Source organism: Danaus plexippus, chromosome 10 (assembly GCF_018135715.1).
Source record: "Danaus plexippus chromosome 10, MEX_DaPlex, whole genome shotgun sequence".
NCBI lineage: Eukaryota > Metazoa > Arthropoda > Insecta > Lepidoptera > Nymphalidae > Danaus > Danaus plexippus.
In genome coordinates this window covers 2,390,846-2,417,408 of record NC_083543.1, presented here as the reverse complement: position 1 = coordinate 2,417,408, position 26,563 = coordinate 2,390,846, and the positions used below count along the sequence as shown (strand labels likewise).

General features: G+C 28.3%; 1 protein-coding gene across 2 annotated transcripts; it reads right to left on the bottom strand.

The window, feature by feature from the left end:
* Positions 1–665: 665 nt before the first annotated feature.
* LOC116766918 (muscarinic acetylcholine receptor M5) lies at positions 666–24,717 on the bottom strand. Of its 2 annotated transcripts, XM_032657062.2 has the most exons (7): positions 24,556–24,717; positions 11,798–11,874; positions 11,209–11,338; positions 9,742–9,877; positions 4,389–4,572; positions 3,180–4,228; positions 666–2,783 (listed from the first exon to the last, which is right to left on the bottom strand). In XM_032657062.2, exons 3-7 carry the CDS (start codon positions 11,316–11,318, stop codon positions 2,145–2,147), a joined length of 2,118 nt encoding a protein of 705 aa, XP_032512953.1. In that variant the 5' UTR covers positions 11,319–11,338; positions 11,798–11,874; positions 24,556–24,717; the 3' UTR covers positions 666–2,144. The 2 variants fall into 2 exon arrangements, with proteins under 2 accessions (XP_032512953.1, XP_032512952.1); XM_032657061.2 differs by having other exon boundaries at positions 666–4,228.
* Positions 24,718–26,563: the final 1,846 nt, after the last annotated feature.

Genomic DNA, 26,563 nt, shown 5'->3' with positions numbered 1-26,563 from the left:
TACATAGAAAATTACATTTGTGTTATGGATTGGAGAAATATTAATCATGTGCAAAAAAATTCAACGAAAAAATTATTACGGAATTTTACAATTCCTTATATCTACAAGCAAACCTAGGGTCCACAAATGAAGGAACAGGCGTTTAAATTAATAAAAATTTTGATCTTAAAAAAATATTTCAGGTTTATGTTATAAATAATAAAATACATACATCACAACATAACTGTTTGAAGAGTAATACATTCTAGAAGTTTTTTTAAATTTTTAATATATTTTGAGATTAATCCACTTGCTTGAATTTGTTAAAATTATTAAATTAACATTCTCTACATACACATTCAAGATATTTACGCATAATATATATTTGTATACTTCTATACACGCCGTTATCTCGACTGTAAGAATTTTTTTCTATTATAATTATTATGTTACTAGTAATAACTTACTATTGCCTAAACAATTGCCATTATTACCATATATTATTATATTGCTATAATTTAAAACGTTTAAATTATACATAATATAAATATAAGAAGAACACATAAGTATGTATTTTTGAAAAGAACACAGCAAAACATTAAATTTCTAATTCCTACATACATAACGTTATTTAATTAATGAGTAATCTGTAATTCTAAATGAAATTATTTAATAAAATTGTTTCTTATATAAATATTATGTAATAGTAACTACATACAAACTTACCATAATATATGCCATTTATATTCTAAGTATTTTCATCTACTGTTATTTCACTTTCGTCTTTCATTTTGGGTCAACTTATTTCTATTGATCGGTGTATGATATTGTTATATTGTAATTTATAATTAAATTTATATCAACTTCTACAGGTTTAACATTAAAAATGATGACCCTAAAGCTATTGACTTCATTTTTTTATTTTATTTTTTTTAAGTCAGTCGATTTATTGTCAATCGTGAAAAAAATTCAAGTATTTTTAAATAGTAAACGACCATCTGGGTAACACGACCTGGACTAATACATGTTTAGTTCACAAAGAGGATTTTCTAAAATTTTGATGTTTAAAACATTCATTCATATCTCTTTATATCACTATTTTAAACAACTAGATCAATCATTAACTACAAATTGTATTTACATGGGATTTTTATTACATTTCTACAAGCTACCTTATCTTAGGCCAATAGGAGAGCAGAAAACTGAAGAAGAGGGATCGTTCGCTTTGTAAATTCAATTCAATTACACTATTAACCTAACCTATTAAGTATACAAAGGCTTACATACATCCTAATTAACAAAAATCACAATGACTATAATTGACTAGAAACGCTAAAAATCTTTAGCTGGGCTCAAAAGCTTAAAGTTTTGAAGCGTTTTATCATAAACGAATTAATCAAAACATACAAATGATTACGCTAATTGTAGATATACATATGAACAATTTTAATATCTATTTACAATTTAATTGGAAGCGCAGAAATAACATTTCAGTGCATTCACTTTTTTGGCATTGCTCGTAAAAATACAGTCAATATATACATTTGCATGTCAAATCTTATAACGGTATTGTCACAATCAATCGTAATGTCTGTTCACTTGTGTTTTTATTTTTGCTATACCTTCATATATATCTAGACACAGAGATTAATATAAAGTTTTTTAATATGACCATTGTTAATACTATTATTGTTAATGTTCATAAATAACTAGAAATGTAAAGAGACTTTAAAAATTGATTTTTATTTACATAATGTAATATTATTGTCAGTTCCGAACAATTTGTGTGAATTATCAACATATATTTAATAAAATATAACAAGTTTATTATACATTTATTTACAAGTTTTACTACGTTTTGAAAAAGGCCAACTAGAAGCTGTACCCGCCTTTCGTAATAAATTTAAAACAAGCATTGCTCGTATATGAACACTTATATTTAATATTTTTATTACATTTATAGATATACGTGATTTTCCATACAATAAAAGCGAAGATTACTATATAATATAGTACATTATATACCTACAAGTCGTAACATAGTATTGTCTTATCATAATCAGCGGCAATATTTATTTAATTTATAGATTTTATAAATTGTGCGCGCAGCATTTTATTTATCATTGCTATATACATCAAGATTATTTATAACCAGCATCCATAGACTAGGTTATATGGAAATCCCCCCTAAGAAGTCTTGTGAAAGTTTTTTTGAATTGTTGGTTAGCCAAGGCATAACAAAAAGGATTAATAGGACTATTGGCATAGCAGAGAAAGTATGAAAACATATAAAGATGTTGATTTATGCATGGAGGATCAGTGCAGAAACCTTCTACTAAAGCCAAAACATGATATGGTGTCCAACATACAACAAAAGCCCCCAATATAAAAGAAATAGTTCTAAAAGCTTTCCTAGCCCTATTTTCTGATTTAGATTTTTGCCTTCCTATGCTAGAGAATAATCCATCTCGTTTTGAACGTTTTACTTTTAATTTTTTGCCTATATTTTTTACAAAATCTCTTCTGGAATCACCTCGACCAGATCCACTTACAGCAGGACTAGAAATTTCACTATTTTCAATAGCTGATGTTTCGTTTAACCGCGATATTGACGATTTATCAGGTGGTTTTAAAGTTTGAGTCTCATTATTATTGGAAGACGAAGTTACGAGGGTAATAATAGGTTTTGGGCGTTCTCCTGTAGATAAACTTACCTCTGTGTTAACTTTTACAGGTGGTGGAGGAGATAAATTTGTTTTAGGTTGTGTTACTTGAGCTTCAGCTGTTGCTCGTATAAGAGCAGCCTGTAATAATGAAGTACTTGTTATAATACCTGAATTAAGGGTTGGAGGTGATGATGGTTCGGTAGCTGTTGGAAAGGTGATTGAAGATGGTGGACTTTCATTCGTGGGTGTAGGGACAATTATAGAACTTTCATCCATATACCTTAAATCGGCTCCATCCATACCCATAAGAACATCAGAAGCACAACCATCACTCTTTATTAACTTAAAGATTCTAGTTCTAGATGATTCTGAATATGATGGAGGACTTTCAGACACAGGTGGACTGCCTCTAAATTCTGAAGGAGGTGGGATGATTCTTTGAGCAATTGTAGTGATAACATCTCTTTCGGGCGGAGTAGCCATCCCCGAAGATGGAGGGGACAGAAAGCTAGCTGAGGACAGGGGTACACTTACTGCAGGGGTTTGTCCATTACTGTGTGAGGTATCAGGGTTTTCAGTATCTAAAAGGCTCTTCTCTGATATTTGTGATAAAGATGACTTCGGTTTTTCAAGTTCATGCTTCATAATAGGAGATTGTTTTAATTCAGGTTTCATAAGCATACTACCATTAAGTCGCATATTATTAAGTAATTGTATAGCACCAGTCTGCATGACTAAATTCGCAACCGAGGGTCGTTTTTTTATATTAGTTTGTGTGGTACTTTCATCATCCGAATCAAAGGCAGGGCTGCTCGATCTTTCTGCTTCTACTTGTTCTTCTTTTTTTTCTTCATTTGATTCGGCCGTTGTTGAGGTACCTGTTGCAGTGGCACTACTTTTATGAGCCGATGACTTTTGGCTGGAATTTGAATCGGTTGACCCACCTAGATTTAATAAAGGCGCTGCTAAAGAACCTTTAGACGTTGAATCCTTACGGATTGCTTCTGAAACTTTTATTTGATCTTCACTTGATATTGTAGCCTTTGATAATGCTGCCATTCCAGCAGCTCTTCCTGCCATGCCAGTCATAACACCAGCACTTAAAGCAACCATTGACTGCATTTTCCTCTGTTTAGCTTCGCTTTTTTTTTGCATATCATAAGCTGTTTTAAAAATACCTGCATATAAGACAATCAACACAAAAAGTGTTGTCCAGTAGTATCCAATTATTAAAGCTGTATTAAATATAGGGTCTTTTAAGAATTGGACTGCACACTCACCCTCTTGCAAGTCTCTATATCCAACGAAATGTTCCCAACCAAATATAGTTGTAAAAAATAACAATGCTGGTATTATCCAAGTTACGGTAACCATCCATATCACTCTGTTTTTTGTTCTCCATGCTCTGTATCTAGCTGCTATTTTTACGCTACAAAATCTGTCTACAGTTATAAGAAGTACTGTATACTGTGACACTAAACAAACTGTGTAGTCGACAGAAAGCCAAAGGTCACATAGCAAGGGTCCTAAATGCCAGTACCCTTTTAATACGTAGTCCGTATAGAATGGGAGCGACAAAGTACCTGAAAGAATTATGTTTATTGAAGCCAATAAATTCTTATCCATAAATCAGCGTATATGTAGGCGGACGTTTTCTTTCCTTTACTTGTCTTTATGCTAATCAAATAATCTTTAATAGATAAGTTAAAAAAACGCAGCATAATATAAACAGCTTAGTCTTACCTATCAGAAGATCAGTGGCAGCCAGCGAAGCAATAAAATAATTACTTGGCTGTCGTATAGTTCTATCCACGAGGAATGCGAGTAGTACCAGAACATTTCCACTAACGGTTAATAAAATTACCAGAAGAAGGCAAGTTGCAATGATTACAGCCAGCCAGAGCGGGAATGGTGGGAGAACAGGTTGCTAAAACAAACGAAAAACTGACACTAGAAATCATTTGATTAAAATAAATTACTAATGACACCTTTTACGTACGCGAAATATTTATTAAAATAATTAACGAACATATATAGAGTAACACCGTACATCTGGCATTTAACAGAAGATTCCATACAAGAAATATGAAGGAATAGTTACTCTAACATCGGGGTCGTTATGTAGCCATAGGTTATCGGTTATAAGTCTTTATTATAAACTTTTAATGTAATTTAAGTGAGCTTTCGTAGTTTTCTGAAAAACTATTGCTGGCCGTGACCCGTACCCTTTCCGATAGATATTACATTCAATATGAGTTTGTTTTGTTCCAGTAAATATTTTATTCATGTCCACAGTCCTTTCAATATTTTTCAGAATACAATTTAAATGTTGGAAATAAGAAAATACATTTGTAAAATGCAATGAAAATTTTAGGCTTACAAAATTTCCAAACTTTTAAGGATTGCAATGTAATAAATGTCTCTTTTATTCAGATAGGACTTATATTAATTTGTCATGTTTGATTTTGTATAATGAATATAGCTGAATGGAAATTAAAACATCATGAAATAGTCTGAATACAAAGGTTGAGAACATTTAGAATTATTACGTTTATTCAAGTCTTTTTGACTGGTATACCTTATTTTATTCATTACCAATACACATAATATAACGATGCCCCTTAAACCAATCTAAAGCGTATCCGTATATCGGTGAGAGAACTTTTGTTCACAAAAATATTTAAATGAGTGTCATCATTAAGTTAAAATAGATCGTGAGACGCACTGAATGAAGAAGTTAAGTAAGTGAACTCATCAGATTAAAAACTTTTAAGTCTTCGATAGTCCATTTAAAAATAAAATATTTCGTAGTCTACGAATCGTAGATCTAATCTAATAAAATTAGAACTATATCGTGTGGGTATGATATTGCAGTATAAATTCTTACTAATATTTAAGTTCCATGTAAAAAAAAAATTATATATATTATACAAACATATAGTCTTTTAAATGTGGACGTATAGATCACTTCACTAACCTTTCAGGCAAAAAGTAATCGACCGGTTTTGCTATGGATGGAGGCTTTCGAGTAATATATCTAATACATCGCAATAGCATTTGGACTTAACTTTTCCCAAAATTCTATTTAATTCAACACCCGAAATATCATACACGCAGTGTCAATTCGAGTTTAAATCGTAGTCACAAGTACAAACCTGTACACTTGTGTGAATGTGGCTTGGATGAGTGGTCAATTTCTCATATCTTATTTTCGTGTCCAAAAATAACTTATGTTCTTTCTGTCTGATGTTCTTTGTTACAATTTTTCCCACTGAATTAGCGCTGAGTATTTTGTAAGTTTCTTTATAGTCCTCTCGTCTGGTATGTGTGTAAACTTATTAAATCTAATAACTTAAAACTTTAGTAATTCCTTTAACAATTTACTATATACTAACTAAGATGTATGTATTATTATTTATATATTTTTTGTTGTTCCAGGTGCTGGTACAAATATGAGTAGTCTTCATAAAAAATATTAAATAAACGCCTTTATTCCATTCTAAAAACTCCTTTGTGTTTTCTCCACACAGTACCCACGATTATAACTCGTCTAACAAATCAAAATGTTGACATCGGCAAAATATTATACGATTCCAGTGCGAATGAAGCCATTCATAAAAAAATAAGAATAGAACTATTTATGTTTTGTGACTTGTCCTGTTATTTATGTATTAGTAAGTAAGATTTCAATGATTGTGGTAAAAGTTACAATTTAGTTAATCTTATTTAAAGCTGTAGAATAAGTTAGATTTTTAGTTATATATAATTCTTATATATATATATATAAGAATTATATATAACTAAAAATCTAACTTAGTAATAGAATGATAAAAAGAAACAAAAAATGCAACAAACAAACTTCAGAATATAAAAAATAATAATTGTTAGGTAAGGACGGTATTATTTTCCTCGCGTATTTCTTTTGTGAATCTAACAGAACAAGGGAGAATGCGACAGCCAATCGATTTAGCTTCTGGTATGTCAGGGTCGACGTAAGCAACATTGTAAATAAACTCTTTGACAATCGTTAAATATAAATAATGGTAATATAATCACTGAACGCCTTTGTGGGTTTAAGTTTCAAAATTATTGGGAATATTCCTTATAACACAATTTACATTCAAACGAATAAGTACATAATTAAATAGCTAAAAGGTTAAAAAGAGAAATCGATTGTCTGTTGCATCAAGTATGTCATAAGTTAAAACAAATGAGTTTCTACACAAAGAAAATCCGTATTATCTTTTTCCCTTGTCGTCTAAAAGTTCAAGTGTATTGTATTAGAAGTTGGCCAATATTTCTAAAATATATATTTTATTGTATTCATTCACTGTTTTAATGAGAAAAAATAATGTTTTTATTTACGTAATTTTTTATCGTAAATAACTTCAACGTATTAAAAGCACAAAAATATTAATAGCGCCGATAAATACTCAATATTTTAATGACCGTATTGCGTGAGGCGGCATATTAATGATACTCTTTTCAATATGTGTACTTTATGTTTTGCAAATATTTACTAACTTCAGCAACATACCATTAATGTATACAAGATTTACGTCTGACATTTTCGGTTGAGCCCTAAATGTAATCCTGTTTTTACATTAAACGAGCATCAATCTTTCACAGTCAGCCACAAGTATATAAATACAATGAATATGTTTACGTTGTAACAATTATTGATTTCAATAACTAATATTTACTTAATTCTGGAATGAAACGTCTGATTCTACTTACATATAATAAAGTGAAAATTTGCAATAACTGGCCCACTAGTGTCTGTACCTTCCTGGTGACGCTATCAAAACTCTATGGTTTATAGCAACTTAAGAAAAAACAATAATATGACAATGTTTAATATATATACACTTATAAGATAATAATAAGAAAAAAACAATGCCAGTGGAATGCAGAATTATTTTACGAGTATTATTTTCTGTTCCTCTATTATATAACTAATGAAAGTCATCATTCATCCTACTATGCAATTTCATGCATTCATCATTTTTCATCAATTTTTATTAAAAGAAAGTGTAAGGATGATGAATGATTGTTATCACCGAAACAGTTATCTATAGTAAATTCAAAATTCTTCAAAAAACGTGAAAATATTCAAGGTAAACGTTAACTCAATTAACTTGGTTTTATTGATATGATTGCTTTATTTCTGAAAAATCTTCAAGAATATTTGAAAGCTATTCTAAGACTCTTTTCTTCATTTAATGAGAATCGATCTCAGTGTAGTAAAAATTGCTTAATTCATAAGTCATAATTAAGACAAATGGAATAGTTTATTATTTGTTGAGCTGTATTAGATTTCAAAATTGGAAACATTATGAAAATCTTTGAAAATATGAAGTAATATTTAAAAATTAAGACTCGTTAGTATTTGAGAAAAAATTATTTCAAATACCAACTAAGCAGATTAACAAATGTAATATAGATATGTTCTTATATACTTTAATAAGTAAAATTGTGAAAAGGCTGGTGGCTGGTAAAGAATTTATTATTTTGTAAATCCTAGTAACCTCAATATGATTTTACGTTATATTTAAAACATCAAAAGGGAAATGGATTTACATCTTGCTGTCAGAAGTGAGACTTAGAGAGTTAAATATACTGCCTCTATACAGACATTTATGCATCTACAATTCGGTGCATGCGCGCTGTGTTTCAGATGCCATCTTTTGGGTTTTCTTCGAAAATCCTTGTTTTAACACAACCACAAGGATAACATTTATAAAGACAATATTTTATGTAGAATAAAAAATGCAATTTTAGGATACTGTAGAGTACAGTATAATATGATATTGTATGTTAGAATAGAGAAAACACCAGTGAATAAATATTTTCCCGGTCGGTTCTTAATCAGAATTGCTTGAAAACAGGAATAAATTTTTTACAGTTTACGTAATTAACAAATTAAATAATCATTAAAGAGATAGTTTTAATTTTAAACATTTTTAAGTATAAAAGTAGTTTTATAATTTTTTTTTTAATATTAAAGATATACATCCTTTAAGGTTTTGAGCTTTCCGAGTTTTTTTCATATGGGACAAATGTTACATCATATCTTTTTTGATTTTTTAACCAACACTCATCATTGGCTGTAATTGTTATTGCTTTTGGTCCAATTGGTATTATGTAAATTTTGCCAAACTTGCATAAAGGAGTTAGAGAGTAATCAACAAAAATCTCTGCAAGACCAAATGGATCATATTAAAATTGTTTCTGCGAAATAAAATCGCATTTATTTAAAATTCGATTAGATTTCAAAATGACTTATAAATTAATATTGATAGAATCAAGGAGAATGTTTGTTTTATTAATATAAAATAGATTGTTGTCAATTCAATTACTTTTTGTTAACAATTTTCAAAAAATAAACGTGTCATAAAATAGGTTTCCATGTACTTGAAATATTAGCAACCGTTAGTGGATGGTTTATTGTGGTATAAAAGTTGACCATCGTAAATATTTCGATATAAAATTTCTTTGTTGAATATTAATAGACCATAAAAAGTAAATTGGACATTTTCAGTGGAATCACAATAACTCTCAAATTGGTTTTATATATAAATTCCATTGAGTAATTGTTAAAATTATTTTAAAAATAATATTGAAGCACACTTGCATTTTCTTTTAAAGACTAATATTGATGTAAAAAAAGGTTTTACGGAATAATTATAGGTCAGTAATTATTGCCCACGAAACATATACTGTAGGCTTAAAAGAAACAAACCGTTTTTAAAATATAATTATAAGATGAAAATAATTTTTAAAAAAGAAATTTTAGGTAAAAATATTATATATTTTTAAAATAACATAAAAAATAGCATTCCTATCGGTATAACACACTTGCATACATATTTTTAAATATTATATTATAATCTACAATGAATTAACAATTATCTCATTTCAATATTTTTATGAACGAACCTTTTTGAAAATATATGACCCAATATATATTAAAACTTTCATAAAATTTTGGAAGCGATAGCTAACGACGTTACGTGACCTGTTTGCCAGACCGTTAATTCAAATATTACAAGTTCAATATACTTTTAAATGTTATATAATTTATTAAAGATCTTACCAAATCCGCAGTTTCGTCAAGGGAACCATTAAAGAAATAGACGTCAGTGTAATTGGTCACGTTGCTGAGATAACTCTGGCATTCTGGATTCGGATTTGTGAGACAGGACCGCTGCTGTTTTAGCTTTTGTAATTTCCTGTTAAAAAAAATAATATGACAATATTGTTGTTTAAATCTCTTGAAATCAAAAAATTGACACACCAGACACAAACTTTTGTACGATATGGTCAAAGGTCAAAACGTCTAAATGTCTCTAAAGTTGGGACATTGTATTTATAAAGTTTATTTAACGAAAATTATGATTTCTATAAAAATTACATTTAATCAATGATTTCTGTTTAAGATGAATTACATCTTTTTTATCTTTTGAAGAATCAGAAGGACGTTCAATTAATTACATGCTACTTATTTTTTTCTAAATTATTATACGAATAAAAAAATTATATTTTATTAACAATCAACATTTATGATGATTTATTTATGTAAATGTACTGTATCGTCTGTTTTATGGAAGTAATTAAAATTTTTAAACTAACTCTAGAAAATTAACTCTGACTTAATTAAAATGCTCCCAGTATGAATCGTAGGGCAAAATAATCAAAGTGACGCACAGATTCTGCAAAAGGAAATTAGTTCATCAAAATGAATCGTTCTTCAAAACGAATGTTCATTTATAGTAGAGCTGTCTACGCGTGATGTTCCTTATAACGATGGTTTTTAACTGAGATTTATCAATAAAATAATGCTATTAGTAGAATATGTTTTAATTCAAAAGCGTGTTAATTCTTAATTCTCTATTTTAAAGTTTAAATTCATCATCTATATATATCGATCATAATTACGCTCTGAAATGCTTTACAATATATAATACAGAACAACAAAAGCAGAACTCCCTACACTATAACTGGGAATGTATACATCTTACACACGCTAGACAAGCATTCGATGAATGCCTAATTAAAATCTGCAGCCACAAATGAAACATATTCTCCAGTTATTACGTTCTTCGTTCCAAATGACTAACACTGTAGGCATTGTTTTTTCTACACGAGACTCCCTTACTGTGATGCTGGGTAGGGAACGTTTGAATTAAAAAATACATTTAAATAAAACATACATATATATCTGTGACTTCATTTTAAATAGTGTCCACATTTCGGTACTAGTTCTGCCTTCAATTTGAACAGAATGACAATTGACGTTATTTAAAGCGGAATAAATAAAATGAATAAAATAAAATGTAATATTATGTTAACTTAAATCTTTTTTTTCGTTCCAGTACTGATATTCTCAAACCAAATATGGAAGGAAGGCTGGTGAATACAAATGACGTGCCATCTCATCTTCTTCTTCGCCTTGGTTCCATATTTTAGTTGTTCTCAAAAGAAATATTTTAATATGTACATTATATATTTGATTGCCATTTATTTTTTATGGCAAATCAAAACCCTGGTCTCGTTAACTTACCATTGTGTTATAAAACTTGTGCCGATGGTATAAATAGGCGTGGAACGGTTGACGTCTAGGCTTGCTTCCGTCGAGTTCATTGTGATTATTTGCACGCTATTATTGTACATTCGTGTCAGAAGAACAGCATCTGGGAGAGACAAATAGGATTGCTGAAATTTAAAGTAGTACTTTTTTGCAAAACAAAAATGTCTTTCACTGCAAGCTTTTCATTTTTAGGTTCATTTTTCTGAGCAAAATTTTAAAAGCCTGCAATGGATTATCATTTAAATTTGTTCTTAATCTTTAACAGTTTGTTAAAAATAATTTTAATTAATGAACAAGTGCTGTTTGACATTTTATAATTGAAATTTAATTCAATAAATTTTAAAGATCGCTCTCATTAAATGTTAATGTTTATATTTTATAAAAGCCATTTTAAATGTCACTCTGGTGATAAAAAAAAAACTTCACGGTCTTATATAACAAGGAGCAGAAATTATAAAACGCGATTCTAAGAAAAGCTTTTTATTGTTAGTTTGAAAACGTTACTTCAATAACTTCCATTGAATTGGAATGAATATTTTATTTAATTGCATTAAAATCTCACCAGTTACAGAGAGGGGGCAGACGGATGGGAGTCCGGCTACGGCCGGCTATCTCTCTCTCGTTCATACTGGACCGCATCTGTAAAGGAAAATCCGGTGAGCCTTAGGATTCAGATTACGAATTTATATTAAATTTATTGGAACACATTTACTCCACGTATATAAAAAATACATATGTATATTTAAGTGATAGTATATCATGTAAGATTATTACTAGAAAAATCACGTATATGAAATATTTACTTTATATTATATTTTGCTATCTTTTTCAATTTTTAAAATATTATCGTGGTCCCATGACGATTTTGTGTTAACATATAGAGCTTTTGTTTCTTTGTTAACACTTAACGCATTACAACATTTTTAACTTGAAAAGTTTTACGCAAGTTAACTTGAGTAAAGATAATAATGATTATGTATAACGATCCATAAATGGAGATTAAAAGGCCTTAATCAGCACCTGATCATGCGAGCGGAAAGTCGTGTAACTTATACTTCAAAGAATATTGATAAATTTAGCCGAATTAAGTCTTTTGGGGATTCATCATCTTTGTGAAGCTTGTGTACTAAATATTTTATAATAGTCTATAATAAACTACTCATTTTATTGAAGTTGTTCTTTAGAACTGCTTTTTTTATTCGGACCTTTTCTATGAATCCACACACTTAAACTTTTGTATGGATATTCATAAAAGAGCAATCCTTTCATTGGAAGGACGAGTGATTTACTAAAGATCGTGAAAAAATGCCTTGGATCGGACGTTTTTCATTCATGACTATAGCTGATTACTTAGTTTTATACACATTATTTTCGGATAAGCAGATTAAAAAATTCTACCTAAATTGTACTAGAATATTATAACAATAAAATTGTTAGGTGTTTTTTTTTTAAATATAATACGCTTGTTATTAAAGTTTCTCTGGATACTCGTTAAGCTATTAAATTTGTAAATGGGCATATATTTAAGACTAAAATGGAATTTGTTTGCTAAAATTAATTATTTTTTTAGCACAACAAAAGTATGTGTAGGTTCTTTTGTTTAAAATAATTGAACACAGTAAACTTACACATGTTCCTGTGACATTATAGTACTGTATATAGTTATTATATTTAAAATTTAAGACAGTTATATAAAATTTGCGTATTCGTTTATGGTCGCTCGCTACCGACGCTATTTTATGTTTATTAACTGAATAGAAATGTCATTATGTTTGACGTTTAAGGCGCATTTTTATTGGTCGATAAGTCGGTAGTTAGCCCGATTGCGGGGTGTACCCGCATGCGAGCTAACAACCAATGAAATCCACTGGTCGATAACTCGGTCGATTAAACGTGTGCGGGTGATATCCGCATTCCGGAATAACGAAATTCGCATGCGTTATAGAAATCACCCGCACCCCGTATGCGGGCTCTGACGACCAGTGAAAACGATAAAATCTTTGCGGGACTTATGGCATGCGTTACAGAAATCTCCCGCACCCCGAATGCAGGCCTTATCGAGCAATGAAAATGCGCCCTTAGTGACAATGCGGACATTGACAAATTTTCTTATACACTCATATCGGCAACTTGGGCGACGGATTTTTTCATTAATTTAATATACATTGCTTAGTTTCTTTTAATATATTTTAACTGTGTCACATGTCTCACTCGCCTTTTCAGCTTAACAAAGTTTTTTCAACACGTATTTTTATACAGATAGTTTTAAAAGGTTAAGTTTATTGTTATCAAAATGTATTATGCAAACACTTACGGGCGAGAAAATTTATAATTATCAGAAAAATATAGTCTGTGTTTGAACTTCAGCTACAGCTGGATTTCAATACATTAAAAACTTATCTTTTATTTAGTATAATTGTAAATTATCTTTATGGATTAGAATATTATATAAAATGCTTTATCTTATCTCATTAAACCAGACGATTTAAAATTAAAAAAAATATTTAACATCGGTAAATATCAGTTCACTATTTTCTTTTACTCAAAAAGAATTAATGTTACTTTTTAAAACTTGAACGAAATTGTTGCGATAGTTGGTTTTATCATTTTAATTAATGTTTTGGCAAAAGTTATATAACAACAACCATTCTTTTGTTGAACAGTGTGTGAATTTATCTATTATTTAATTTAACTTTCCTGAATGAATGTGAATTTTACCCAACAAAATCTTTTTGAACACAGCAATGCATTTTTATTACAATGTACGAAAAATAATCTATAATTAATTCGAAAATTTAAAAAATAGATATTTATATGTAAGTACAAATTCACTAAAATATTTTAATATTATAAAGTATAATATATAGATACTGGGAAATAATAAAACGAAGAAAAATCATATTTCATTATAGACTTATTAATTTTATATAATTTAACAAAGCTCAAGGTTATATCAGTATATTTGCGACACGTGTCTTATATAAGGCAACAGATATTTCTCTACATTATTTTGAAGAATTTATTTGCCTTCTAGTTTCTTTCTTTTTCCTTTTAATAGAATATAATTATAACTTAATAATTTAAGTCAAACATAACAAAATAATGAGTTAACGTAATTGAGAATATGAGTCGTAAGAAGTCATAAGACCAGAGGATAATCTGGACAAAAAAATCTACTGCGTTTGCATAATTGTTTTCATAAAAATTGTGAAATTTCAATAAAATCAACTCATCGTAATTTGATATTCTGTTGTTAAAGTTAAAGTAGGGGATAGTATCTGAAACGATAGAGTAATAGGAACGGCTCGTTTCCGAGTTTGAAGTAAACGGATGTCTTCCAAATTAGCCGAATGGTTGAATAATATTTAGGAAAGGGTTTTCGTGCTCTTGTGTCTATTAATTAAAAATGTGAATTTCAATTAATTGTTACATTGAAATTAAATATATTCATCATGGAATAATATATGTAGAGTATATTTTGTATTTATAAGAATCGCATTCATACATTCGAGACTAAAAAAAAAATTACTAGTTAAAGAAAAATGTTCATATAGAAATTATCATAATTAAAAAAAAAATTAAACCGATAAAATAACACATAGCTATAGAAGAAGCATGAAATGAACCGGAGAGCATATTATTTCCCCAGCTGGTGATATTCTGCAATAAGGCAACACGTTGCAACACGTCAGTAGCAGCGACTTGATGAACACGCTAACATTTTAATTAAATAATGAACGATCTCATACATGTTACAATATTTATTCAATGATCGTTGTTTGTATAACGGGATACACTTCGTGTGGTACATGAAATATTAACGTTTCATAAAGACCTTACAAATAATTATTTCATTAATTTTCTATATAATAAATAAATACATAATAAAAGTAATAAAAAAAATGTTTACGTGTATCTATGTGTTTGTACTAATGCGTATGTCTCAGTGTATGTGACCATTATTTACATTTTCTTTGTTTCTTTATATAAATACTATCTCAATAGGTTTATTATAAAAAGTCTTAAATTATAATTACTTCTTAGTTTGTAGTTAGACTGAAAACTGTTTATCGATTAATCACACAGCACCTTTCTTTAGCGGTAAAGTTGTTAATGTCTTTAATTTGCCTCCCGGCAAGTCCATTAAAACATGGCCGCAAAGCTTTAACAACTTCGAAAAAAATATTAAATGCATACCGAATGCCTTTAAAACAGTTATACCGCTGGGAGCCCGTTTTTTCATTGAATTTAAAGAATTTTTTACTGATATTTGATGTATGAAGTAAATATTATTTATATGCACTCGATAGAACCACGTTATGTTGATAAAATGTTGTGAATGACAACTAAATGTGGATTTAATAAAACATATCATGATATATAGTTTATACGTCATTCAGAGGTACATAAATTTCTCAATACCTACCTACTCTTCCATCGAATTTTTAAAACCAAATTAAATGTATTGTAATTTCTGCTACCTTCTAAAGTCTAAATAACTCAACTGTCACCATGCATTATTGAATTATCAAGGGCATTGAAGGGATACTAAAAAGGGGTACATTTTATCCAAAAATAAAAGGGTTTTTATGGGATTATTCTGGTAACGATAATAAAAGGATAAATTAATCAAAAACAATTTTAACTAGTCATATTGTATGAACAAATCTAATTACTTTTTAATTCGCATTGTTGAAATATATAAAAATAGATCATGAATCCCTTGAAACAAATAATCACTGCTATAATCACACGCCATTTAATGTCGAAATCGACTTTCTGTAGCACTAGTCCTTAAACTTGTAGGATAAGGTTCGCAATCATTTAATCTATTTTCGCAATAAACCCAGAAGTATATAGACTACGGTTGGCATTGTTGAGTGATTAGCTATAGCTCGCTGATTCAAGCAAGTGGCCTGGAAGAGGTCTCGAGGAACTGTCTTCCTTTTACACATCAATGAAACCAATAATCTCGGCATTGTACAAAGTATTGCAATAGCAAATAATTAATGTTTGCACAACAGATTATATCGAATTGGTTTTATTTTGGAACGGATAAAGAAACTGAATTGGGAAAAAGCTACTTGTTTCTATTTTTATATTGCTCTCCATTGTCTGAGATTTATATTTAGATTGGGCTTACTTAAATATGAATGAACCAGTAAAATCGTAGTGGATAAATAATGTTTTTCTATGTCATAGCTTCTATTACTATTTTTGAAACAATTATTTTGTCATGAAATAAAAATATTAAACATTTAACTCTCTAAAAAATCTCTGAGATTTGAGTTTTTAAAAGAGAAAACGTTAGGCTCCCGGTAATATATAGCTTTTCGTTTTACTTATGAGATGTCTCCTCGGAGCTGGGTTAGACAAAAAACCACATCTCTCAGAATTCAGGTTTATTAGGGAGATTTTACCTCACATTTCAAAAGTATAAAGTGCTCTCGGTAAGTTTTTTGTATATGCAAAAAAATCTTTGCATTTTTTTTTTGTATAAAAACATTTGTTTTCACTTTTTATTTCACAAGTATTGAAAAATTTTGCACACGAACATGTACTACATTATCACTTGGTAAGCGTGTTATCTTCCAGTGTACCAAATTACCCTCATGTCACAGTAAATAAGCACCTAACCGACCGCGTCGTCTCAAAATAAAAGGGATCTGAAGGTTGGGTCCAACGCTTTGCCATCAAACAAATCTTCAAGCAAAACATTTCCTATCTGTTCCAGAAAAAGGGCCTACAATCCTATGTATGTTTGTTTTTAAGGCCCCATTTACAAGGATGATATTACAGCCACTTTGCATTAAGGAACACGGGTAATCGATTTGAAAAGGCGCTGAAGACTTCGATGGATTATTTGAGTAAATCTTTGTCTGCTTCAAAATTTATGAGGCATGTCGAAAAGTCATATGTCATATGTACTTATAATTACGTCCACATTGACCATAAAATATCCGTAATTTTAATAATTACATGCAATTTTTAGTTAATAAAACCCAATTTATTATGAACAAAATTAAGAACTTTTTTCATAAAACTCTTATATTTTTTTTGGTATCACCCATGGATTAAAGAGTTCATAACAGATTTAAATTGGACAGCTTACGCAGTAGTCTCAGGCTCTTCAGAGGTCCGAAGTGAAACTCTACTTCTACAAGACTGAATACATATTAAGAATTAATAGTTTATAGTTACAGTAAAATTGACAACAGAATTTATAGTAAGAATATAATAGTTACCTCACAATTAATACGAAATAAAAAGTATCTAAGCGTTAAATAGCGAAATAAGCTATTTAAATAAATAAAATATAGTCTCTGACTGTACGTTACTTCTTTAACTGTTTTATGAACTGTTATAAGAAGAATATAAACTAATAAAATTTAAGCAAAAATATTTAAAACATCAAATGTCTTGAACGAAATTATGGTTCAGATAACCATAACCAAATGAATTTGTAAGCAACTTCTTAAATATGGTGTCAAATAGATAGAATTTTAATACTTTATTGATAAACATATTTGTTCGTTTTGTTAAATTCCTTAACAGTAATTTAATAATAAACAATTTATTTGTGTTAGTTGAGAATGTTACTTGAATATGTGGTTCTGTGTTGGGATGTGTACCTTTTGTTTCGTATAAAGACAAGTTTCGTTGTCAAGAGGACATAAGTAAACACTATTCACTTTGATGTACAATATGTTCTTTTGTCCATGGCAAATATTTGGACTAAATGTTATATTTTGTTATAATACTTATTGTTATAACGAAACTGTTACTAATAGTTGTAAGAGTTATGCTACGGTTCTAGTACAAATGATTCAGGTATGAAGTAACCGATTTTAAGCTAATAAAGGATGAAATCCTTTAACTATGTTAAGAATGACAGTCTATACGAAACATTGGCGTTGCTTTTGTAGAGGTTATGAGGCTTCTTTCTTATCTTTGTTCTCGTTTATGACAAAGACAATTGTTTTGATAATGAATCATCTAATGTATACTTCAGCGCTCAATAGCTAATGATTAAATTTCTCAATAGCTTTTGAAATAATTTGGTAATTATACAATTACGCGTTTAATTTACCTATTTATGTAATGTCCTCATTACTGAGGAAAATAAGTTGAGATTCACCATCTTTTTTGGGTTTTGAACTTCAAAGAGAAAGATTTAGTATTATTTTAAATTTGTTACCAAAATCACGTAAATAACGTATAAAAAATATCTTACTACATTAAAAATAAATCAAATAATTAAATTAATAATATAACATAATGAAATTTTTTATTTTATGGTTTTTCATACAACTTTCAAAGGCTTTATAAATTAAATTACCTGGTACTTTTTTGTAAGAGTAATTTCTTTCTAGCTTTAATTAATAAAATTTTGATAATTACTGGTTTAATTTTTTATTATTAGTTTCAATTTAGATAAGTTCCCAATGACACTATTTAACCTTGTACTGAATTAAAACTTTCTTTTACATAAAGCGTTTTATATATATATGCAATATATACAATAATGTTTAGTAAATTACGTTACGTGTATTAGTATTTATATACGACATATGTACTGTCGTATGGTTGTCATAATTTTCGTTTGGGATAATCCTTGACTCGGTTATACCCTCTGTACCGTATTACGATCTAGCTTCTCTGATTGCATTACATAAATATATTTGGTTATGTTTCAGTGCCCTTGGTACAGCACGAGTATACCTACACCGTTTATACAAACACAGACAGTGTTAACGAATTTTCATCCAACCATCCAATGTCACGAATGAAATGCAAATTGACTATGAGATATATAATGATATATGTGAAATTTAAATGTTAAATGTTTATCAATATCTGTATTGTATTGACGGATTTGTATTTTAAAATTGTAGCTAAAGGGAATGTAATAAAAAGAAGTATGTTCTCATTATAGAGTAAGTAATTAAAACATAATGTGTTATGAAATGCATAGAACTATGTTCCTTTATTATATAAATGTCGGTGTAAAAATATATTTATGAATTAAGCTTTCAATATTGTGTTTTGTTTATACTTTACTATTGTTCAAGTTGTTGAGATTTTATGCAACATAGATAATTTTAAATTAATTCACTCTGAAGTCTATTTATTAATATTTCTGAGCCTTTTAAGGCATTCATTTTTATAAATGTTTAAGCAGTCCTTTCAGAAATCAACTTAGGAGATGACAATGAAGGACATTCATGTTAGCATGTATAAATGTGCGAGACGAGAAAGATCAGGAGCTAAATAGATTTTGTCGATGGAATTTTTAAAATGTAAACTTATGAAAAGGCTGAGTAAATATTTAAAAGATTGTAATTATCATATTAAGATATATTTATCAATTGGTTTCAATACAGAAAAAGTGAAACTAGTTTGAAATATTATTTAAGTGATGATTAAGGCTTTAATTACTGGAGATTAATTATTGTTATTGCTTAAGCCACAAGCACGGAGCTGTAAGAGCAGGCTTTACATTTTAATATTCTTTTCAAGCATTACCTACTTAGTAGTTGAGAAATAAAAATAAAAGCATTAAAACAAAGAGATTTGTATGCACTGTGAGTTTTACTAGGCTTTGCAGTTTTATATTATACTACTATTCTGTTATGTGAGCGTACATTCCCGATAAATTACATATGTTAAGAGAGAATATAGTTTTGGAGATAATTAATCAAGTGAACGGAATTTATTAGCTTATTACTAAAAAATACAAAAGACAAAGACAAAATAAATGAGAATATTAAAGGTATGATAAAGATTTATATGACTATAGATATAGAAATAAAGCATTAACTTAGTTATTTTGAATACAGTAGAAGAATACTATCTATTATTTTCTTAAAGGAATAAGGAATTAATTAAAACACAATGAAATGTCGATTTTATTTCTTATTACCGAATTCAAAATATAATCATACATCGTAAGATTCGGAACTGTTTTTTTGAAAGTAATTTTTTTTATTCATATTTTTCTCATTAGCATACATCAATATATAACATCAGCTGAGGTTTCTAGGTCAAGCGTTGCAGAATCGCAAATTTAAGAATTAAGTGTAACTATACTCTGGACCAAATTATCTTGCTTCTGTAAGGAACTTTATAGATGTATACATATTATGTATATTTGTATATACATTATAAAGAATATATGTATTTGAAAAATAAATACGTAAAGAAATGAATATGTACTGTAAAAATATACTGTCAATTGTAATGAAAATTAGGTATCTGATGTGTTTATTAATAAATGTACATATATGTGTTTTGTACATTTAATTTTAATATAAAGAGCAATACTTAAACTTACTCACGCGGTTAGTTACTCTGTGTTTAAAATAAAATATTATAAATTTATACAGAAGTTAAAATGGCTGGCTTATTTTAACGATTGCATTATATATCTAATGTTTAGTTTACTAAATTCTAATAAGGACGGAATTAAGTAAATTTATATTTATAAAGTACTAAATAATCGATTTGATTTTAATTAGGCCTCGATATGTTACTCTGTTATTTCATTGATCGAAAATTTTATTAGTAATTGATAATATGATAATTTTCATAATAATTAGAGGACAAATTTTGTATATGTGTAAATTTAAGTCTTTTATAATGGTATCTAGGATAAGAATTATACGATGGAAGTCACGCCTAAAGCTATCTTAGAGACGTTGTCATATATGTATTATAGCGAAAAAATTGTGTTACTACCTTCTGAAAACTTTATGAAATTATAATACATGGAAAAAAAATAGTATTTTATTTTTTATGAATACATTTATATAAACGAATTTATGAATCAATAAGAAATAATTGGAAAATAAAAACGATATATAATAAATGAAAAATACATTCAATGTCAGAAATTACGGTGCAAAAAATTTCTTGACGATAAACATCTTGAAAAGTTTTGTTAACAAAAACCGAAATAAAATTCTCGAAACTTTTGATAAAAGTAAAATATAACAAAAATCTATTAAAGTTTCTTGTTGACTAACGACCAGTTTTCTTTGTAACTTTTCGAACAATATTTATAACACAAGTTAAACGAGCTATAATTTACTGTCACGTGAACTGATATCATTATAATTTCTTTTAAATCCCTTCGTAAAACTTTTCATATTTAAATTTATGCTATAACATAACAAACAAATACATAACTAAAATATTTATTTTACATAAAAAATATTAATAACGCTTTCGAGAAAGTTGAAACCAATCTATTAGACTGGAGATTTTAATTAAAAATCATCACTAAAAACAATGCTATGTCTGATAAAATGAGAATTTCAAGTTCTTCTGAAAACAATACGATTGGAACTTTTGTTTAGGGTTCCTTTATTTCTCCAATTACAAATTAAATATTTATACGACAAAAATTGTTACTTGAGAATGAAAGAAAATTTCCCATGTTTACTACAGTTCTCGACCGTGGAGAAAAAATAATTTTACTTGGCCAACATTGAAATCGGCCTCTGAATTTTGATTTCCGACTTTCAGTTACCAAATTTATGTGAACGGATTTTTGTGAAAAGCAAGATAGAAATCTTTCAAATATCACAATTCGATGCACTGTTAACGTGTAAGCATTATAAAAGTAATAAAGGCAAAATAAAATAATTTCAATGTCTCTTTATTGAATATTAAAACTCGATCAGAATTTTCCATCAACACAACAGTATTAACACCTACATTTCCCAACACAATTCTGTTTTCGTTAACTCGGTGTTTGCTGTACAAAGTTTTTATATATACATTGTAAAATTCTAGAAATTTAAATAAATGATTTGAAAACATAAGGAAAGAGCCGCTTAAAAATTATATAACAAATATTTTTATTTCATGTACTTGTTTTATTTTTTATATTTTAGATTCATAAAACCTATTTTTTCTATATATAGTCATTAATTGGTTAAGTGTAATCTAATAATGGTGCATTCTACTTGCACTAATGTATTCAGTCGAACGATATTGCTGATTAGTGTAAGCTAAGTTGGTAACTAGACATTTATGTTATATGAAGCGTAGTTGTACTTATTGCGAAACTTCACTAATATGTTAATTTTTAAACAAGTTTTATTGGAAGGTATTAGGAGGTTTAGAATAATTTCTAGAGAGTTCTAGGAATATTACACCAAATGTCCTAAGGGAATCAATTTTTTTTTTATACTTAGGTCCGAAATTTTAGGTAATAGTGGTATTTGCATTGGCTTTAATTACCAAATATAAATATGATTTAATGAAATATTGCAGAATACATATTTTTAAATGACAGCACATTATCATGAATTTTTTAGTTTTTTAAAAGTTATTTGGTCGTTGTAAACAATGATAACAGTTAACTGTTAAATGAAACATTTTGAGAGTCATACAATATAATGTATAGTTTTCAGTAGAGTGTTAAAAAATAACCCAAGATTTAAATTTTCCCCTTTTCTGCAATAATGTATTCGTAATCTAAAAAACACTCATATCTTTTCATGGGGCTATTTGAAGTCAAAGCTATAACAAGTTAACAATGACCCTTGCGTTAAAGGAGGAAATTTAATCTTGTATCAACAAAATTCAGCCAGGTTTATGAGAAATATTTATGTAAAAGTGTGTGTATATTCAAACAATGCCGTGGAGTCTATTGTAGAATATATGTTACAATATAAATAACCCCACACTATGAATTTTCATGATTCCATTTTTGCTTTAATTTTGGGACACCAATAGTTCTGGAAAATATTTTCGTTCGTTTTCTATTATTTTATCGCTTCTAAATAAAATATGTACGTAATGAGCACTGGTATTTTTTGTTAAATTCAAAACGTGTTACCAAAATCGATTCACAAACTACGGAATTATTTCCAACAAGCAAAATTGTAAATTTTCCCTATAAAAGTTAAATACTTTTTATCAAATATTATTTGGCTTAAATTATGCTGAAGTTTTACTTTACCTGGCATAATAACACAAACACACACATATATATATTTTGTTAATATTTTTAAACATGTCGTTGAATTAAGTCTACACACGATCGTTCGCGTTTGAAACGATATTATCTTTATAAAACAAGCAACTATAAAGAGTGTGTACGTGATAAAAACTGTGACCCAAGACTTAGTTAAGTTAGACACTGTGTTATATTTTATATAATCGTTTTACAAAATATGAATTTATGTTTATATTGAACAAAATAAGCAAATAATTCATATGATAATATATAACGATTTTTTTTAATACGAGCACTAAATTAAAAAAAATTATTAATTTTCCCTATGAATATATGTTTTTCTATGTTACAATTATATTATTTTCACATTTACGATTTTTTTTTCCTAAAAAATTGTTATACTTTCAACATTTTATTGTATATTCTATATTCCATTGGGTTCTATTTTTATAAGAGAATATTGTATATGTAAAACTATATTAGCGTTTATATATTTGGGTAATTTATGACTGAAGGCAATATTATTTATAGTAGTCTTAAGATTGAATTAAAATTGATTTGATCAAAGTCTTTGTTCACTCACTTTTCTTTAAAATTATAGAAAAGTATAAAGATGAGGTAGCCTATCTAAAAATAAGAAGAGGAGACTGGCTAAAATGATGGGTTTTGTTATGTCAAGCCATAGTGTAATATGATTTTATTACGTTAAAAATTACCCGATACCAAAGTTACACCAAATATACCATGTCTGACAATTGTGACTCAACTATTGTATAAGAAACTATATAGAACGGATTCTAGAATCGTATTTAAAAAAATAGGATTTTGAAATTGAATTTAAATTTATTAATAATCACGACTTTTAAAATTTACAATAGATGAGTATCAGACGGCTTTATGATCTCCGGGCGTAAAACGAAGCTGGAAAACCAACACCGAGGGTTGAAAAGAACTGAGACACTCTGAATACATTGTATTGGAAATGACATGACATAGAAACGAATGTCGCTATCTGATGAATTTAATATTGAATGTCACTTTTATTTCTATTTGTGGTTTTATAAAAACGTTATATTTAAATTCATATTGTATGAACACATAAAATATTTTGTGTTTGATGTAGCAGTATTGCTGATACAGAAATGTATCATCAATAAAATTCTAATTTTGTTTCATAAAAGTACCTTTCATTCAAAGATTTTATATTATTTGTTACACAGCATTATAATAATCTCAATATTCAATGTGATAGTGTTATACATAGATAATAATATTTTCATACACACAAAAATAGTCAGTTTTAATAAATGTAAAAATATTATTTTCTATAAGAATAAAACGATTGTACTTACCACGTTTAAATTCTTGGTAATAACATAATAAAAAAAAAAACTAACACAATAATTTAAAAATAGAATCCAAATTGGTTTCAGAACAAAATCAAACCTCTGATATTAAGTTCAGTTAATGTCGTAAGCAGACATTAAAATGGTTTGTGAGCGGAGCGTCAGCTACGCGCGGAAACGCTCACGTCCGCGATATAACTGCTACGGCAACGTCGTAGCGCTACGACGCAACAGGCTCCGATGCCGTAGACAGCGGTGCGATTTGGAACGATGACTTAAATATAGCTCACAATATTTGTTGAGTCTATCAATTATAAGAGATTTTATATACTACAACCCTTTGTAAATATCATCAGATTCAGTTATTAATCTTTAGTTACAACTTCCCTACTTTCTCCTATTAATAATGTTATTATGTTGCCTTTTTACATTTAAATAATATCGTTAATGAAGTTTTTCTTGACCCATGTATTGAATAACACTTCATGGTTTTCCTAGCTATAAATTGTTTATAAGTTGAAATTGCTTAAGCGAATAGTGTGTAGTCATTATGGTAAGGAAGTTCTTGGAAGTTTAAAAACAATTACGATAGTTATTGGTTACTTCAAAGCCTTTCATTACATCAAATATATAATATTTGATCATAAATCGAATATATTATGCATATTTTTATTTAAAACTCGATATTACTATTAAATGATGATATCTAAGATTTTCGCGAGTTTTATTCATTTAAATGAAACTAGTATTTTTCGGATAAACTACGCGTGATTTATTTTTGTAAGGGAGTATGTAGTTTTTTACAAAAATAAATCACGCGTAGTTTATCCGAAAAATACTAGTTTCATTTAAATTACTATTAAATGATTTGAGTTTGGAAATAAATTGAAAAATAGAATGATAGGAAATAAAATAGGAGAAGATATGTTTTTATTTTAGAATAGGTAGTTTTCTTAATTTTTATTTTAAATATACTTTTTCCAGTTGTATTTATTATGAATATTAAATAAATATTCATTTACATAGTTTTCAAAGTGGTGACGCTTATCTCGATAACATTTTTAATTATACATAAATCACGTTAAAATTTTTATTATACGACGTCTATCGACTCATTCTTTTTTTTCTATTCTATCCCTTTCTTTTTCTTTTAAAACTTCCTTATCTTAGATTTTTCACTTTACAATAAGATTTTAAAATATTTTAATGACACAATTTAGGAAATTAATGCCCCACAGGTTTAAGGCTTACCTTTCGTGCATGAGGATGCGGGTTCGAAACCTGGCAAGTACCAATGTAGTTTTTCCGAGTCATATGTACTTTCTGAGAGTATTTAGACACCACTGACAGACGGTGAATAAAAACATTGTGAGAGAACCTGGACTTATAACTTCAAATTGTGAGTTTGAAATCACCAATCCGCCTTGAGCAAGCGTGGTGATTCATGCTCTATCTCTATGTGAGAATAGGCCTTTGCTCAGTGAGCTCCAATAGGCTGATGATGATAATGAAATTATAAATATACATTTGATTAATTATTTAATTTATTATTAATTATTTAATAAGATATCTTACTGGCATAATATAACATTCGTGTATTAATTATAATTTTCTTTGTATTATGTTTCAGTGTTAAATTCTTACAAAATACGTCTGTTACATTTAAATTAAATATTTAAAAAAAGATTGGTTAGTTATATAAATTTGTGTTGCATTTGTAACCTGAAGCGATAAACATTCAAAATTGTAATCTAACATTGAATATAGCATATATATATACAGCATAATATCTTATATAAGGAATATCTAGATAATCTCTGATATTGCTCGATATTTATACTCATTTTATTTTTAAAAAATTGGAATTATAATCACTATTTAAATAGTTACGAAGATATTGTAATTTAAATTCTTATTTTACTTCCAGTATCTCTACACGTTATTGTCAGTTTATTCCAAATTTTTGTTTTTGCAAGCTTTTAATGCTGCTTCTGCAGTATAATACAGACACTCT

What these genes read in the sequence shown, in the direction of transcription:
- LOC116766918 (XM_032657061.2), bottom strand. Translation starts at nt 11,318, where the DNA reads ATGTACAATAATAGCGTGCAAATAATCACAATGAACTCGACGGAAGCA. An exon ending in ACAAGTTTTATAACACAATG is followed by an intron (nt 9,878 to 11,208) that starts GTAAGTTAACGA and finishes TTTTTTTAACAG; the next exon opens with GAAATTACAAAAGCTAAAAC. An exon ending in TTGACGAAACTGCGGATTTG is followed by an intron (nt 4,573 to 9,741) that starts GTAAGATCTTTA and finishes CGTTTGTTTTAG; the next exon opens with CAACCTGTTCTCCCACCATT.